General features: G+C 39.0%; 1 protein-coding gene across 2 annotated transcripts; it reads right to left on the reverse strand.

Annotated features, from left to right (window-relative positions):
• Window positions 1–1,594: 1,594 nt before the first annotated feature.
• LOC145782364 (cytochrome b-c1 complex subunit 6, mitochondrial-like) lies at window positions 1,595–14,729 on the reverse strand. 2 transcript variants are annotated; one of them, XM_082594150.1, is made up of 5 exons: window positions 14,712–14,729; window positions 12,145–12,256; window positions 11,421–11,444; window positions 10,635–10,796; window positions 1,595–1,715 (listed from the first exon to the last, which is right to left on the reverse strand). In XM_082594150.1, exons 2-5 carry the CDS (start codon window positions 12,187–12,189, stop codon window positions 1,683–1,685), a joined length of 264 nt encoding a protein of 87 aa, XP_082450276.1. In that variant the 5' UTR covers window positions 12,190–12,256; window positions 14,712–14,729; the 3' UTR covers window positions 1,595–1,682. The 2 variants fall into 2 exon arrangements, with proteins under 2 accessions (XP_082450276.1, XP_082450275.1); XM_082594149.1 differs by lacking the exon at window positions 14,712–14,729 and having other exon boundaries at window positions 12,145–12,283.
• Between the last annotated feature and the right edge of the window lie 799 nt (window positions 14,730–15,528).

Here is a 15,528-nt window from a genome sequence, read left to right on the forward strand (position 1 = left end):
AGAACGTGTATTCTTTAATGACGTACAAATGGCAGTAAACGAATGATATTGTTCGTTTTCGAGGTCATTTTGACGTCACAAAGAGCTTCCTGTGTTAGTTTAAGATAAACGTAGCGGAAGAAGTAGCCGTAGCGCGCGCGCTACTTTTATCGATTGGTAGCGTCGCGAACACATCTGTATGGGAACGTTCAAATATTACGTAACGCCTTCGAGGGGGAGGGGGGGTTTATGCAAAGCGTTACGTTAGCGTCACATCGGGGGGGAGGGGGTTCAAGCAAAACGTTACGTAACGCTTTCGAGTACGGAATGGTAGTTTTTTGTGCTGAATTCGTAGTGAAAAAGCGTTACATGGGGGAGGGGGGGTCAAAAATTCGGAAAAAAAAGCGTTACGTAATATTTGAACGTTCCCTATCGGTAATTTGTATAGACTACTACTCAGATAGCTATAGGCGAGGTCTTCTTTCTGATTGTGGCAATTAGGGTTAGGCCTACAAAATTCACTTAACCTAAAATCATGTGGATAGGGCTTTTAATGAACGATCTGGTAAGGGCGTCATGTGATATTTCATCATTTCCTAACCTTTCTCACTTGGTGCTCAAATTGTAAAACGCACACTCAAACTTAATGCGAGAGTAAAAAGGTTCTATGGTGTGACACCGCTCAATGCGACTGCGGTAAATTTGACATACAAAGTTACAAGCTTGTCAATCTCCTCTTTCCGCACAGAAACATAGACTATTGCTAAACCTATGCATTCAACAGGGATAGGCTCAGTGGAGTAGCCAAGGGTCCGCCCCGATAACTCAATTGGTTAGCGCGTCACTTCTGAAACGAAGAAGCTTCAAGATCAAGCGGCGCTGGTTCGACTCTCGGGGTGTGCACTTGAGCAACACACATTAAGGACTGCTCTCCATTCAGCGGCATCTAATGGATGGAATAGGTCCCCGGCAACAAGACTTCAACAATCGGAAACTTCACTTTGTCAATCTCGGTGGCCGGGCCTGCGTCAGTGATTCAAAGCCTCTACAACTATGCGAATCTGCCAGGATTAAGCTTTGCAAGAAGCTTCCCAGTCCGAGGATAAAGATTCAGGGGGGGGTTTGGAGGTTTTAACCCCCTTTGGCACGCGTGTGACGTCATGATATTGAGAATAATGCTTTCAGTTTCCTTATGTATCTAAAACAAAGTTTGCCTAATTTTAAACGAAACTGCATTAAAAGAGCGAGTTTTGCTAATACCAAACATCTTAGCCAGGAATTAGCAACAAGAAAACATAGAAACTTAGCTTTGTTTCCGAAAAATGCCGAAGAAAACATGATCTTATCCTTTTGCTATTAAATCGGACCGGACAGCGCCATTTTACAGGAATATTCATACCGTACCCACATTTTTGTTGAAAATGCTTTTAGTATGCACCAAACTCAGTGTTTTTTCAAAATTTTCTGGGGGAGGCCCCCCCACCGCTGGGTATCGTCTTAGGCGAACACGTTGAAATCGTCAAAAAACTTTCAGAATTCCTGGCTACGCCACTGCATAGGCTACATGGTCTATAATGGCCTACATTGTGCAATTGGACAAATAAGGCAGACAAAATAAATTCAATTATAGTTTAATAGCAAAACTTATTTTCAATAAATAACCACAGTAGATACCAAATCAATTGCATGGCTTCAGAATGACGTCACTGCAAATGTTGAAATAGCTTGTCTGCAATCTGAAATAAACAGCATGATGCAATTTTGGTGAAGGTGCTTCACCCTCAATCAGTTTTAATGAATAGCTAGGAGAGATGTGGGACCAATGGAACATCAGATTATTTAGGGTTCTGTAAAATGTAAAGATTTGTTTTTTCGAATGGAAAACACCAATTCTATAACTACAGTAGAACTCGGTTAATCCGGATTCGGTTAATCCGGATCTTCGCCTAATCCGGATGAAACTGGAAGTACAAATGATTTGTAATCTTTTTCTTAAGAAACGGCTTCGGATTATCCGGATTATTTAATCCGGATCTTCGTCTATTCCGGACAAAAGTTGCGCTTTTTCTATCGCTTTATCCGGATTTTCCAGACAGTTTTGCCATTTTATGCTAAAACGTAACGTGGCTTATTGCGAGAAATTTCTTATCTATTGTTCCGTTAATGTGACGCAATAAATTATTGCGGATTTCTTCTTTTCATGAACAGTAATCCCTCCTAACGCAAAATTCCTGCACAAATGCCCAAACTCGTACTGTAACTTGAAAAGATGTCGGTGATGTTTTTCCAATAGAAGACTTTGTTTGATTTTTTGTAAGTTTTCCAAAGAAACTCGTCTTCCGTAACTGTTTTCAAAAGTTTTGAGTGACTACAGATTATTCCTACACGCATGTCTGAAGATATAACTTTTGCCAGTGTGTTCTTGCGTTAGACGCAGAGTCTACAAATACAATCGTTTTACATGCATAGGCTACTGCATTACAAAAGAATTCTATCGCTAATATGGTGATCGCGCGTCTCGGAATTGGCAGATGACCACACTAATGCATTCAATTTCGGTGATTTTTACCGATTCCCTTCTATCTAGGTAACGTCAGGCTTGATAGAACCGTCATCGGTTAATCCGGATCTTCGCCTAATCCGGATGGAATCGCCGGTCAAATCGAATCCGGATTAACCGAGTTCTACTGTATTTCAAATCAAAACCAGAATAGTGAAGATTTCTCTCTTTTTTGACAGTGAAATAGCATTTGTGTGATTTCATAGATGAAAACATTCTGTTTTGCTCCCTGTAGGCTTATGTAAGGAATTTTCTTTTGTCCGAGTTAACTATAGGCCTACTCGTAAGTACAGGGGCTCCGGAACGATTTTTGAGTGGGGGGGCAAGATTACGAAAAAAGGGCACTTTTGTTTACTAAAAGGCCAATTTTTTTTCAAGTTTTAAGATAAGATATAGCGATAATGCTAATGTATCAGCTCACTATGTATTGAGTAATGATAGCTTACAAGTGTCCGGTATACAAAGAAGGGCATCATGCTATGTTATAATGATGTAACCTACTGTCAAGCCTTAAAGCAGCCTGCGACCATAGCCGCTAAGTAGTGTTTGAATGACCGCCGGTGCTACCTCCTCAATCGGCCAAGTTTGGCCGCCGGTCTCTTCTAGCCAATTATTTAATTTCGCAATAGAATGATCGTGGATTAACTGTCGAAAATATGTAGTATCAAAGAGTGACGCAAAATTAGGTCAGCGCGTCATAATCGCCACTGTTGCATTGTGCGGGCATATTTGTTATTGATGGAAGGAATGTATCCATCTGCGATCACCAGCAGTGTAAGTCTTGTTTGTAATTCCTGACGTTTATTTTAACAAAGTCTTAATCCGAAGTGCTAATTTATGTCGGCTGGCAATATTGTCGTTTTTATGTCGATTCGATGTTGTCGGACATTGAATCGTTGTTAAAAAGGAGAACTAGGTTAGTTGACCTCCGAGGAGAAAACATTTTTTGATCTTATTTTGCAAAAATTATGCTTCTTTTAGTAATGTCCTTCACATCATTGAAATACTTATTTTATTACCTTGCCGTCATCGTCAACACATATCGAACGTTGTTTTTCGTTGCTAAAAAGCATTCTAGGGAAGTGGCAAACTTTATTGCATGATGCAACGATTCTATTGTAGGACGTCGCCCAGACCCAGATTTCAACAAAGCTAAGAGATCATTTTAACATTGTTGCAAGTTTAATTCGATTTACTTGTGCTATCGTTATTTTTATTTTGTATTTTGGCCTCCAAGCACGCAGATTTGGCCGCCGAGAAGGAGCTCCCGGTAGGCCACGATGGCTTCCGAAAAAAAAACGAGTTTTAAGGCCTGTAGGCTACTGTGTTGCAAAATTTTGTGTCGTAAATATTTTTTTGAGGCAAAAATGAAAGATTATAATTAGGCTAAGAGCAAATAGCAGAAATTGTTATATTGCAAAATGTGCAGTAGCTTACATGACTTTAAAAGGGCACCATTGCCCCCCTGCCCCTCCATCTGCAGAAAAATTGAGGGCAGGGGGGGCATCCGCCCCCCCCCTGCCCCCCCGCTTCCGGCGCCCCTGCGTAAGTAGTGGCGCATTGACAAATATAGGTATTAAGCTTGAAGGTGAAGATAGGTTTAGCCTACTCATTAACCAAGCTGAGCAAACACAAGTCAAAATGTCCTTTTTTTCATTCTTCTTCGTGTCATACACGGCCGTAGCCCAGAGCATCACGAAAGCTCTTGCGCTATCGTTGAACTCAGCTAAATCCTGTGCAGAGCATCTTGCTTTTAGGACAGGGCATTCGAGATGTTGCATCGTTCACATTTACAACTTGTGCTTCCCAAAGAATACTCCCAGTGTCGCATCAACGTCCTACATCTTCCAATACCAGTTCTTAAACGGTTGAGGCATCGCCAATACTTCCAGGGTTCATGCTTTTCAGAAGGCCTTCTGTGAGAGAAAGCTCCATATTGGCCGGTGTCAGCCAGCTCTTCCTTCCACAGTTGGCGGCGATCTCTTGATCTAGTGCAGCGGTTCTCAACCAGTGGGCCATGGCTCACTGGTGGGCCATAGAAGCATTTTGAGGTGGGCCACAGACTTATTTAAAAAATTGAAAGATTTATTGAAACATTTTGTTTCATTTTTGACAGCTGTGTGTTTGTTTAGTAGCAATGAATGATGTTGCTGTTTTCAGCTACAAAGTGGCAATCATCATTCTTTTTATTGCAACCCAAAGTTTTACATCAACTCAGTTTTTACAACACTTTTTGATGTAATAAACTAGTTTGTGGTTACAATTAAGCCATCTTTAAAGTGCCTCTGACAGAAAAATAAATTTGCTAAATTTACCTAAGATACCAAAGAGATGACACTAACAAACTTCGCTGACCAACAAATCGTATAAAATATCAACAGGCTACTAAGTTACACGCTTGCAAACTTTCGTTCACTTTCGGCAAATCTGGCACTTATTCAATTGCGAAAATAAAAACGGCAACCTCGCTGTGACGTCACCATGGGTGAGAGGATACATTCTTTCTCTGTGGTGAGTTGGTAAGGTATGGTACGACTGCTCCAAAACGTCAATGTGTGGGGCTCTATTGGTCTAAAGCATGTGCAAAATGAAAATTACCGAAATGAAAAAGTCAACTTATTATTACTATCAGGTTTAGATCAAATAGATTGAGTTTATTTTCATCAAACAGCATCTCAATTCAATTGAAATTGCAGTTTTTCTAAACTCTTGTAGGACTACAATTTGGATAATTTTTTATTTGTCCTAATCTGGTTATAGCCATTTGCAGTGTAACAGCAGTATCTCACAGACAGTACCCTTAATTTATGGTTGAGGTAATGCCTGAAAATTGCTGTTTATGTGACAGAGTCAGTGACAAAGACGTGTGCTATCTTTTCATGCTTTCAAACAAAACAAGGTGCTGAGAAGAAAATAGTCAAAGTTTTCTTCAAGCGTTCGAAAGTGGGATGGACCATACAAAACTAGTCGTATATGCTCTCTTCACTTTAATGGAGATGATTTTGTTAACACCACCAACCCGACTTGGATCTTCTCAGCAATGAGTGGCGTGCTGGGAACTGTAGGTGGTGCGTTTGCCACAAGTACGAGTCTATGTCCCACCCCAATGAATGTGTATATTGCCATGAAGTGCCACAGACGAAAGAACTTTTGAAGACGCATCTAGCTGTGTTCCCAATTTGACCAATTTTTAGGCACACTTACATCCTGCAGTTCTGAGGACTTTTTTTATGAGAAGCAGGAAGAACTGGAGAAAAAGCAATAAACCGAAAGGAGAAAACAGAGACCTATCAAAAGAGTAAGGATGCTACATTAGGCTAAAAATACCCTCAACGCTAAAGAATGCACACTAAACGAAGTGATTTTATTTCCTTGCAGGCAGTATCGGTAATTAGTCGCTTACAGGCATATGTATTGGAGTGGATACTACAAGGTGGTGCTCTCGGAAGCAACAATCGGATTGTGCTGCCGTCATGCATCGTTTGGCGAATCCGAAACAATTTTCAAGTCCAGATGGCCGTTACACCGGATTTCAATGGCCAACTGAAGGCACATTATGAGAGAGAAAGAACTTTTATTTATTTATGAATAGTGATGAATGATGATGAATTAAATATGAATGATGATTCGTACGATTTCTTCATTTTTCACTTCAAGTATATTTTAGGTTTTGTAAATTGTAGGAACATATCCAGTACAGTTTTATTAAACTGCAAAAAACAATAAATCTTCGAAAAAAGCAACCGCTTGTACCAACTCTGACCAAACTGTGATCCACCAATTACATCTAGAAAGCATTAGTTTTATTCGTCGCTAACGACGCCCACCCACGATGACGTAACACCACCAAAGTCGTCCCAGAGCAGTGAAATATGGAGTTTCGCCTGTGGTGGCGCTGCGGAACTGTCGTTTTGTGTAAATTTTGCCCTAACCAGTCGAGCTTCGAGGTTAAGATTAAAAACTTCGCTAAGCATAATTCTGCGCTTTATGCTTAAGTTACCGGTACTATACTTGGGTCCAACCCGTCAGGGGCACTTTAAAAGCGGTAGCCTACTTGAATTTTTGCAGATCCGCTTTTTAGTACGTGCAGCATTTTATTTTGTGGAGGAATTGACAATACTTGAGGCTTTAAGTTTTATGAAAATTACATTCAGTACATATGGATTTACATCAATTTTTGATAACAAAGAAGAAAAAGGACAATGTGTATTCTGTTATAACGTTCTCAGTCATTATTCATTGAGGCCATCAAAACTGTAATTTCACCTGGAAAAATTTCCTCCAAATTAATAAAGATGCGTGATAATGATAAAGACGAAAAGAAGATAGTGTGAAGCGTCAGCGCTTGAATTCAACAGGGAGATTCCAACAACATTCCAACTGGAAGTGGAAGGTGGTATGCGTTGTGCGCTATCTTCAAACCTTCCAAAAATTGACATGTTGGCTAATAATGTTCAAGCGCAAGCATCTCACTACTGGTCAGTTGAATAAATAATCTTTTTTGAAGTATGTTCTGCTGCTTTTTGTTTATAAACCTATTTTGTAGTTTTTACTTATAAAAACTTAATGGGCCATAGAATTTTTATGCAGAGAAAAATGGGCCACGAAAGAAAATAGGTTAAGAACCACTGATCTAGTGGAACAACTGAAGCAAGAAAACTTTTTCTTGACTTCAATCGCCTGCGTGCTAGGGTTTTGGCCATATAGTGTCAGAAATTCATGTCCTGACAAGGTCTTTCTTTTCTGATGGTCACGCTTCTTCTGATGCTGGGTCCAGGGAGGAGCAATTATAGACAGAATGTGTAGTGACGTGATGTTGGTTTGAGGCAGACTGTAATCAAAGGGCAGCTTTGGTTCCATACGGCATCGATTTTTTGGGCATGTGCCGAGCGTTCCCAAACTGGGCAAACATATTCTGCAGCCGAATAGCATAAAGCAGTTGACCGCATTGTATCCGGAAGGGCATCCCAATCAGATTTTTTTTTTCATTTATTGTCTATATGGGACCAGTAGAACAGACTAGTGCAAAGCGTTTTATCGGACCCTTGTCTTTTAGGTTATACCTACTTTTGAGCCAAATGAATCAAAAAAGGTATATCTTCTGAACTGCAGAAAACTATAACTGATGTTTTTCGAATACAATGAGCCATGGCTACCTGAACTCCAAGTGGCCATGAATGAGCCTAAGTCTGCATTGTGCGTTAGTTGTTTTTTGTGTTTCTTTTATTTTCATTTAAAATTCTCAAAAATAACACTTGGCATGTGGTTTTCCTGTTTTGTTTGCTAAACGTGTTTTGCGAATAATACAGAAATTTTAAATGCTAAAGTGCATGTTTTGCAAGAGTGTTTAAATTTTATTGTTATACACTATTAAAATAAAAAATACAGTAGAATTCGCCTATAACGACTTCGTTTATACAGTAGAATTCGCCTATAACGGCTTCGTTTATAACGTCAATTCGCCTATTACGTCACATTTCGCTCGGTCCCGGCAGAATTCCTATCTTTTACATACATTGTAGTTCGGCTACAACAGCATCGCTTATAACGTCAATTCGCATGTAACAGCACCCTTTATTGGTCCCCAGACGTCTTTTGTTCGTTTATAACGTCACTTTAAGCCATCACCTTCACCACGAACGGTCAATCTTTTAGTCCAGTTAGCGCTGCTGCTTGCAAAATGTCTTCCCTTTATTTCGCTACGTCGTTCTCAGCAGGGACTTTAAACGAATTAACTTTTTTTCCGCGTGAAAAACTATCACGTGCAAAAAGCAGCTCTACAGCTGACTTTTAAACTACTTAAAGCAACAGTTGTACAATGTAGCCTACGTGCAGTACTGTATAAACTAATTAACTTTTTTTCCCCGCGTGAAAAACTATCACGTGTAAAAAGCAGCTCCACAGCTGTGTCAAATCCGTGTCAAAACCGAAACAGCTCAAGATCAATGCCTTTTTTGCTAATAAACAATGAACTTTTCTACTACTGTATGTCACGAGCTGTATTGCGCAAATTTCCTGTAGGTTACCTTTCGCTGTAGGTTATTTTTTTTAAACAATTTCTTTGTTTACTGTATTTTCTGCGTGCCTTTTGTCAGTTTGGTGGTACACAGTAAACCTGATTGGATTATACACCTCTTTCTTTAATCAAAAGACAGTTGTGGAATAGTTTGCGGTAGTTCGTCTATAACGTCAATTCGGCTATAACGTCAGTTTTAGCAAATCCCCTAGAGGTGCCGTTATAGGCGAATTCTACTGTAACGTCAATTCATCTATTACGTCACATTTCGCTCGGTCCCGGCAGAATTCCTATCTTTTACGTACATTGTAGTTCGGCTACAACAGCATCGCCTATAACGTCAATTCGCATGTAACAGCACCCTTTATTGGTCCCAAGACGTCTTTTGTTCGTTTATAACGTCACTTTAAGCCATCACCTTCACCACGAACGGTCAGTCTTTTAATCCAGTTAGCGCTGCTGCTTGCAAAATGTCTTCCCTTTATTTTGCTACGTCGTTCGCAGCAGGGACTTTAATTAACTGAATTAACTTTTTTTCCGCGTGAAAAACTATCACTTAACAAAAACTGTTCCATGGGTATCACACTTCACCTACTATTGGATGGCTATAAAAATGCAGCAAAGCATAGAGCTTAGTTCAAGAGAAAACAGAAAAGTGCTTGGCCTTTCAGCAACAGGCTACAAGTCAAATACAGTAGCATGCGTTTATATCCACAGTTCGCCTACATCGACACTTTTTCGTTGGTTCCGGCGACATTCCTATTTTAAGGTACACTTGTGACAAGAAACAGCTTAATCGCTTTCGGGATTTTGCTCAATTTCGGTACCACAAACCTAAGTTGTTTCTGACAGAACACAAGGGTCGACTATACTGAGCAACCCAACATCGGGAACTCCCACCCTAGCATGTAAGGCAACGTCGACCAACGAGAGTAAGGACTATAGTCACCCTCTCCCGCACACTCGAGTTTGCCTATAGGCTATCGACACTTTTTTTTTATTTTCCAGAGCATTTTGTTTGTTTTATGAATTTTTTTCCACTTTGAGACGTAATTTCACTCTCGATTTAATGAGGTAATCATACTTAGGCTATGATATAAGGGAGTTATTCGTTAACAGTTATTCGCAGCGAGCGAAAGATTTCGTATAAGTATAGCGTGTCTGCAAGACAAAGAAAAAATTAAGATGGTTACTGATGGTTGACAACCAAGAAGTCTTGCATTCGCCAACAAAAATTCAGCAACACGTGTTGCAGCCCACGAAGCTACAGCAAGCTTGCCAAGTGTTTTGTTTGTGGGAAATGTGATAAAGGAGGGTACTATTTAGATGAGAATCGTGATAAGGATTTCTGTCACGGAATTGAAGTATTGATGCTTGACAGGCTTCTGTCATTTGGGTGAACACTGAACAGATATATGAAAGCGTTGGATGCAAAGCAGCTGTGACAAATGAAGGATAAGACTGCGTTGGGCAAGCTCTGGAAATGTGGAAATGCGTTATATGAATAAAGAAATTCATTAAAAATATAAGTCTATCAAAGTTATGTGCGGTCTGCAATATTGCACCGTAAGGAACACGGATACAAAAGAGAGTGAACGGGCAATGCGTGAAATAAAAACGAGGATGGAAAAATAATGCAGAACTGATAGACATGCTCGAGATGAGGGAGATTGTAAACCAACTTGTAAGAGTAAACGAAGGAAGATAAGATAGGCATGCCTTAAGGACAAGGAGGAAGTTTTCTTCAAAAGCCATCGACTTTAAAGGTGAACGAGGGGAGAAAACGGGAACGTACTTAAATAAACAGTGAAGAATGAAGCAGCCAAGGTCGGGTAGAAGAAGCTACAATGAGCAGAATGAGATAGAGAAAAGGAGTGAAGACAATCGCTATTATGAAAGAATCGGATACCCCCACAACTGGGGACAAAACTGAATTTGGATAATGATGACACATGGTCGAGCATCTTCTACTTTATCAATAGCCTACACCACCTGCTGCCTAAAAACTACATAGAATATTCTAATCCGAAAAAAAAGGTAAGCCTATTTTTAATGTACATCAGCCCAATAAGAACTTACGCATTTGTCAGTGCAATGAAGAAAATCAAACAATTCTTGTGTGCAATGCTCGTCGGTTTGACTTCTACTGGTGACACGATCCGTGCATGCATCAAGTTCTTCACGATAGTTTGCGCATTTTGAAGAGTTATTGCAGTTCTCTTTCACTTCATCCAGTGGATCCTACAGTAAGTTATGTACTATATATAATATATACTATAGCAACACCAGTAATAATTACCAGCAATTAATTTGTAGCAATGGTTCTCATCTAACTTAGCAAAATTGAAAGTAAGGCTATAGCTTCAGGTTAGAATTTGCAAATTACTTTTTTTTGCATGAACGCATTGATATAGTAATTGGTCCTGCATTGCGTCAAGAATACTGAAATGCAAGAACGTATTTTATAAGTACCGTAACTCTCTTGTTTATATATCATATCAAGCAGACATCTGATATAAAAAAATACGTATCTAGTAAAAATAACAATATAAACTATTTTGGCTAGTTTTTGTCATTCCCGTGATATTCTTGAAACTCAGTAAAAATGTTCAACAGCCGCTAATCCAAGACATTACCTTATTGCTACTTTTGTGACAAAACACTTGTTGAGTCCAGATTTGAAGCATGTTTAGGAAAAATATGATTAGCTATGTCACCACTCTTCTATAGTTGCATTTGAGTATGCGTTATATATTTATTATATATAATATTTGACACAATAACATCATGCACACCCAAATGTACAATTGTAAAAGTGTAAGCTAACATAATACCATAGCAATTGTAGTTTAGGGACATAGATACCTGCAGCTCCTCTTCTTCTTCTTCCTAAAGCAAATAAAAACCATTGTTATTGGCCCACACATGCAGGAGAAAGAGCAAGGTTTTGAATGATGTGGAATACCACATTTTAGAAGAAAAAAGATTACCTAAGTATTCATGGTGTACATTTTATTCTGTTTGTTAGGTAAGGTAGTAAAATGTTTGAAATTTTTTGTTGAAAATAGCAGAGCACTTCTCCTAATATGTCACAGTTAACTGTGTCCACTCTTTTGGTTACTTCAATCTGAAACATTGAGCATATCAAATATGGTGATTAGATATGTTAATGATATTTATGGTCATCATTATCGATACTAGTTTAAACTTGGGATTCTTGGGAATCATTTCTTGGGAAACGAAATTAATACAAACTTATAGTTTGTTCACTTCATTCCAATAAATTTCACAATCTCCCCAGTGATGAATAGAGTTTTCAAGTACTTTGAAAAATGGAGAACTTACAGATTTCGACTGTTTATAACCTGTTGAGTTATGTAGTCACTGATTCCTATTTCCATGGAGGTGAAGATTGAACGTTATAGTAAATAACATCTTACACCAATGCAACCTTAAGTTTTGTTCTTTATAGGCTATTTAATATATCCACCAATAAAACAGATCAAAAATTGACATCACAAATAATGGCAGTGTACCGCTACTGTAAAAGTAGCTTACTAGGATTGCTTTCACATCGATAAATAAATACCTTAGGATCCTTTCCAAACAGTGTATTTTCACCTTTAATAGTCATTGCAAGCAGTGCTCAACTAAACCAACATCAACAGTAGTGAATTATTGAGTAGCCTACGCAAGTTATACTTGTTGACAGGGGCGGCGCCAGCCAAAAATGAGTGAGGTGGACAAAAATATTTCGAGGTAATATGAACAAAAGAATAGAATGGGGCCAAACGCTCCCATGCATTTCCTCTGCGGTCCATAGAATTGCCAACTACGATCTTTATGTTAGCAAGCTTGTCGTTATTTTATGTCATGGAGCTGCTGCAATGATAGGCGGCCTCATAAAAATTTATTGGGTGGCCCCTTAAACAGAATTTTAAAAAACCTGGCTATTACCGGTACCTAATAATACCCATTGCCATAGGTTAAGAACAGAGATGTAGCCTACTTATACGCCGCAAGTATGCGGAGTAGACTTTTTGTTTACGCTAACGCTTGCGGCCACATTTTTTTGGATAGTTTGCGCTTGAGGCTACGCCGTAAAGTTTACGCGGTTTTTTAGCGCATAGCGTCAACGCATAGGCTACTTTTTAATGTCTTTTTTTCACTACAACACGCCAATACCTTCCAGCGCTGCAGTTGAAAGAACGTTTTCAATGGGCAAAGACATATTGGAACCAAAACACAGCAAAATGCCTGATGAACACTGTCAGATGCTTGTGTTTCTTAAAACTTGTTTGTTTCGAGTGGTTTATACCGTGTGAATGTTTGGCACCTAGCAAACAAAATTAGTTTACGCTAATGTATGCGCTGACGCCGCCAACTTTTTTTACAAGTTACGTTGACGCATACAGCGCATGGTTTTTCAAACGTTTGTGTTAACGCTGACGGCGTCAATATTTTTTGTATGCGCGTACATTACTGGTTAAGAATCACTGCACTAAAGTTTTATTTTGCGCTCGCAGGTCAGTTGAAAAGCTTTCACCATTTTTGAGGACCAGTGTTGTCGGCAATGTCTCGCTTACTGCTGATCTGTACCAGATGTTCAAGTCTTTGTAATGATGGCAGGTCGCAGATAATAGTTTATTGTCTTATTTTGCTGTGGATACGTTCACAAGATGCCACAGTCATGGGCAAAGTAGCAACAGTAGCAATAATTTGAAACAAATCGCTGTACAAATGATTTAAGATCGTTTTGTCCACACAATTTCAAAAGTGAAGGCAGACACAACCACACGGTCCACTTTGGTTCTTTTCAATTTCTAGTTTCCACTTGTGACAATTAGCTGACCCCAAAAAAGAAGATCCTAATTGCTGCCCAACCTGATTTTCATGGAAATTATTGAATTTGACTAAATATTCAACTTTACGCAAATTTGATGGAGACATGTGCGTGTAATAAAATGCAGCTGCATTTGACATTAATTCACATGTTTGATCCGAGTAGCCTAACGCTTTTTAAGTTCATTCAGCATTCTGTCAAAGGATAAAGAAAAATCTCGTCTTAACTATTCTGTAATGGATTCAGATTCACTCCGCGGAAGACTGTTGCAACCTATCAATAATATCTGACCATCTCGGAAATGGCTTGGTGGGTAGCGGCATCGCTTAGCCGGCGTAGTGGTTTCACTGGTAATTTGATTTTTATCCGCAAACAGCGATGTGTTGAAAACCAATTTGGTAAAATCTTCCTCTGAACGCAGTGAGTCACATGCTCTTGTCAAGTCGTTGATAGCAGCAACCCCAGTGGTGAGATCCATTTCTTCACTTTTTAAATAATCTGAAGCCTGTTTACTTAACGAAAAGCATTTATGAAGAATTAGACTAGCAGTAACAAATTCAGTTTGCTTGATCATTGCGGAACAAACATCCAGTAGATACACCATTACCTTCGTTTGACATTTGTTGGAACATTGACAGCAGTGCTGGATATAGGCTACATTAATAACAACATCCAGATCATCTGAACGTGCAGACCAATAAGACCATCTAGTAGCCTATCAGATAACGAGTGCAATGCAATTTTTCCAGACGTGATTCCATCCTTTTTAAAACGCTCTTTATGCAAAAAAATGTATCTTGGGAGAACAGTCCATAAAGTTGTAGATGTTACCAATTGTTTTGACTGTCGCTACGTTTTCAACACTGTGCCCAAGCGCAAGATTTAGTCGGTGTGCAAAACAATGAAAATATACCGACGGTTTGGCACCCGCTGCAATTAGGTGTTGCTGTGCACCTTCATCCTTGCCTGACATGTTGGTGGCCCCATCAAAACCTTTGCCTATTAGGTCTTACAAAGCTTGTGTCTCAGCTGTGATAAAAGCCATCACCTCAAAATGGTAAATTAGACTACAATCAATCAATACAATAGAGCGATAACCATGAAGATTCTTTATTTCTTCGTATGTCAATGCTGCAACAGTAATGCATATGTAAGAAGTTGAAATTAATTTATGACGCAGTCACTAGGCCCCCCTAACCCCCTGCATACACCCCCCAAGTTTTCTCATCGGATCTCGACGAATTACAAAATTGACCATAAATAGAAGTGGGGTAGACATGTCCACCCCAGTCCCCCCCGTGGCGCCGCTACTGCTTGTTGATCTTCTTTCTATACCAAATAAAAATTCAATGTTTTATCAGTTTCAGACTTAAAGCAAATGAAACAAATTTTACAACTAAAATTAAAAAATGATGGTGCTATGAACAGTCAATTTTGGCATTTATTGCAATCCCAGCACATAAACTTAAAAAATCTAGTTTTAAATTGCACTGCAAAAGCAAAGACTTTTCAGTGGTAAAGGATATGATTTCTGTAATTTACAAATGTCACAAAATTCTTTTTAGTTCTTACACATAAAAAGACTTTAGAAAGATTGGTGACGTAGTTTATTGCAGGCCTCTAAGTTCATTTATTTTTTCGGTGACCAAGCAATGCAAGTGTAGCAGACATTGAATTGTCTGAACATCCACCCACATCTAACTGTAAATGCTAAAGGAACATCCCAAGTACCAGCTCGGTAGTGGGGATGACCTTGAGAATGATACCTTGGTTTTCTGCAAGTATCAGTTTATTGCACGGAAAGAAACGTGCTTCCAAATCAAAAACGTTGCAACAGTCAAATAATGCCTTGATTACAAATAGAACAAATTCAACTGATTCAGAACAGTTCAGTTGCACCATCCCAAAACCATTATGCAATAGTGTGATAAAAAAAATTCTCTGATAACTTGTTTGATAAGTCTCAGATTTTATGAGCAAAGAAATTGCAAGCTCAACAGTTCAACTGTAAAGGTGTGTGCTTTAACAATTAATGCTCTTCAAAGCAGCTCTTTTTTCTAAAGCACCAACTGGATAGAATAGATTACAGGTAGTAACATTTTAGCAAGTGGACACTTCTCTAAGTGAAAT

The sequence above is a fragment of the Aplidium turbinatum genome, chromosome 13 (assembly GCF_918807975.1).
Source record: "Aplidium turbinatum chromosome 13, kaAplTurb1.1, whole genome shotgun sequence".
Classification (NCBI taxonomy): domain Eukaryota; kingdom Metazoa; phylum Chordata; class Ascidiacea; order Aplousobranchia; family Polyclinidae; genus Aplidium; species Aplidium turbinatum.

What these genes read in the sequence shown, in the direction of transcription:
- LOC145782364 (XM_082594150.1), bottom strand. Translation starts at nt 12,189, where the DNA reads ATGACTATTAAAGGTGAAAATACACTGTTTGGAAAGGATCCTAAG. An exon ending in TGTTTGGAAAGGATCCTAAG is followed by an intron (nt 11,445 to 12,144) that starts GTATTTATTTAT and finishes TATTTGCTTTAG; the next exon opens with GAAGAAGAAGAAGAGGAGCT. An exon ending in AAGAAGAAGAGGAGCTGCAG is followed by an intron (nt 10,797 to 11,420) that starts GTATCTATGTCC and finishes AACTTACTGTAG; the next exon opens with GATCCACTGGATGAAGTGAA.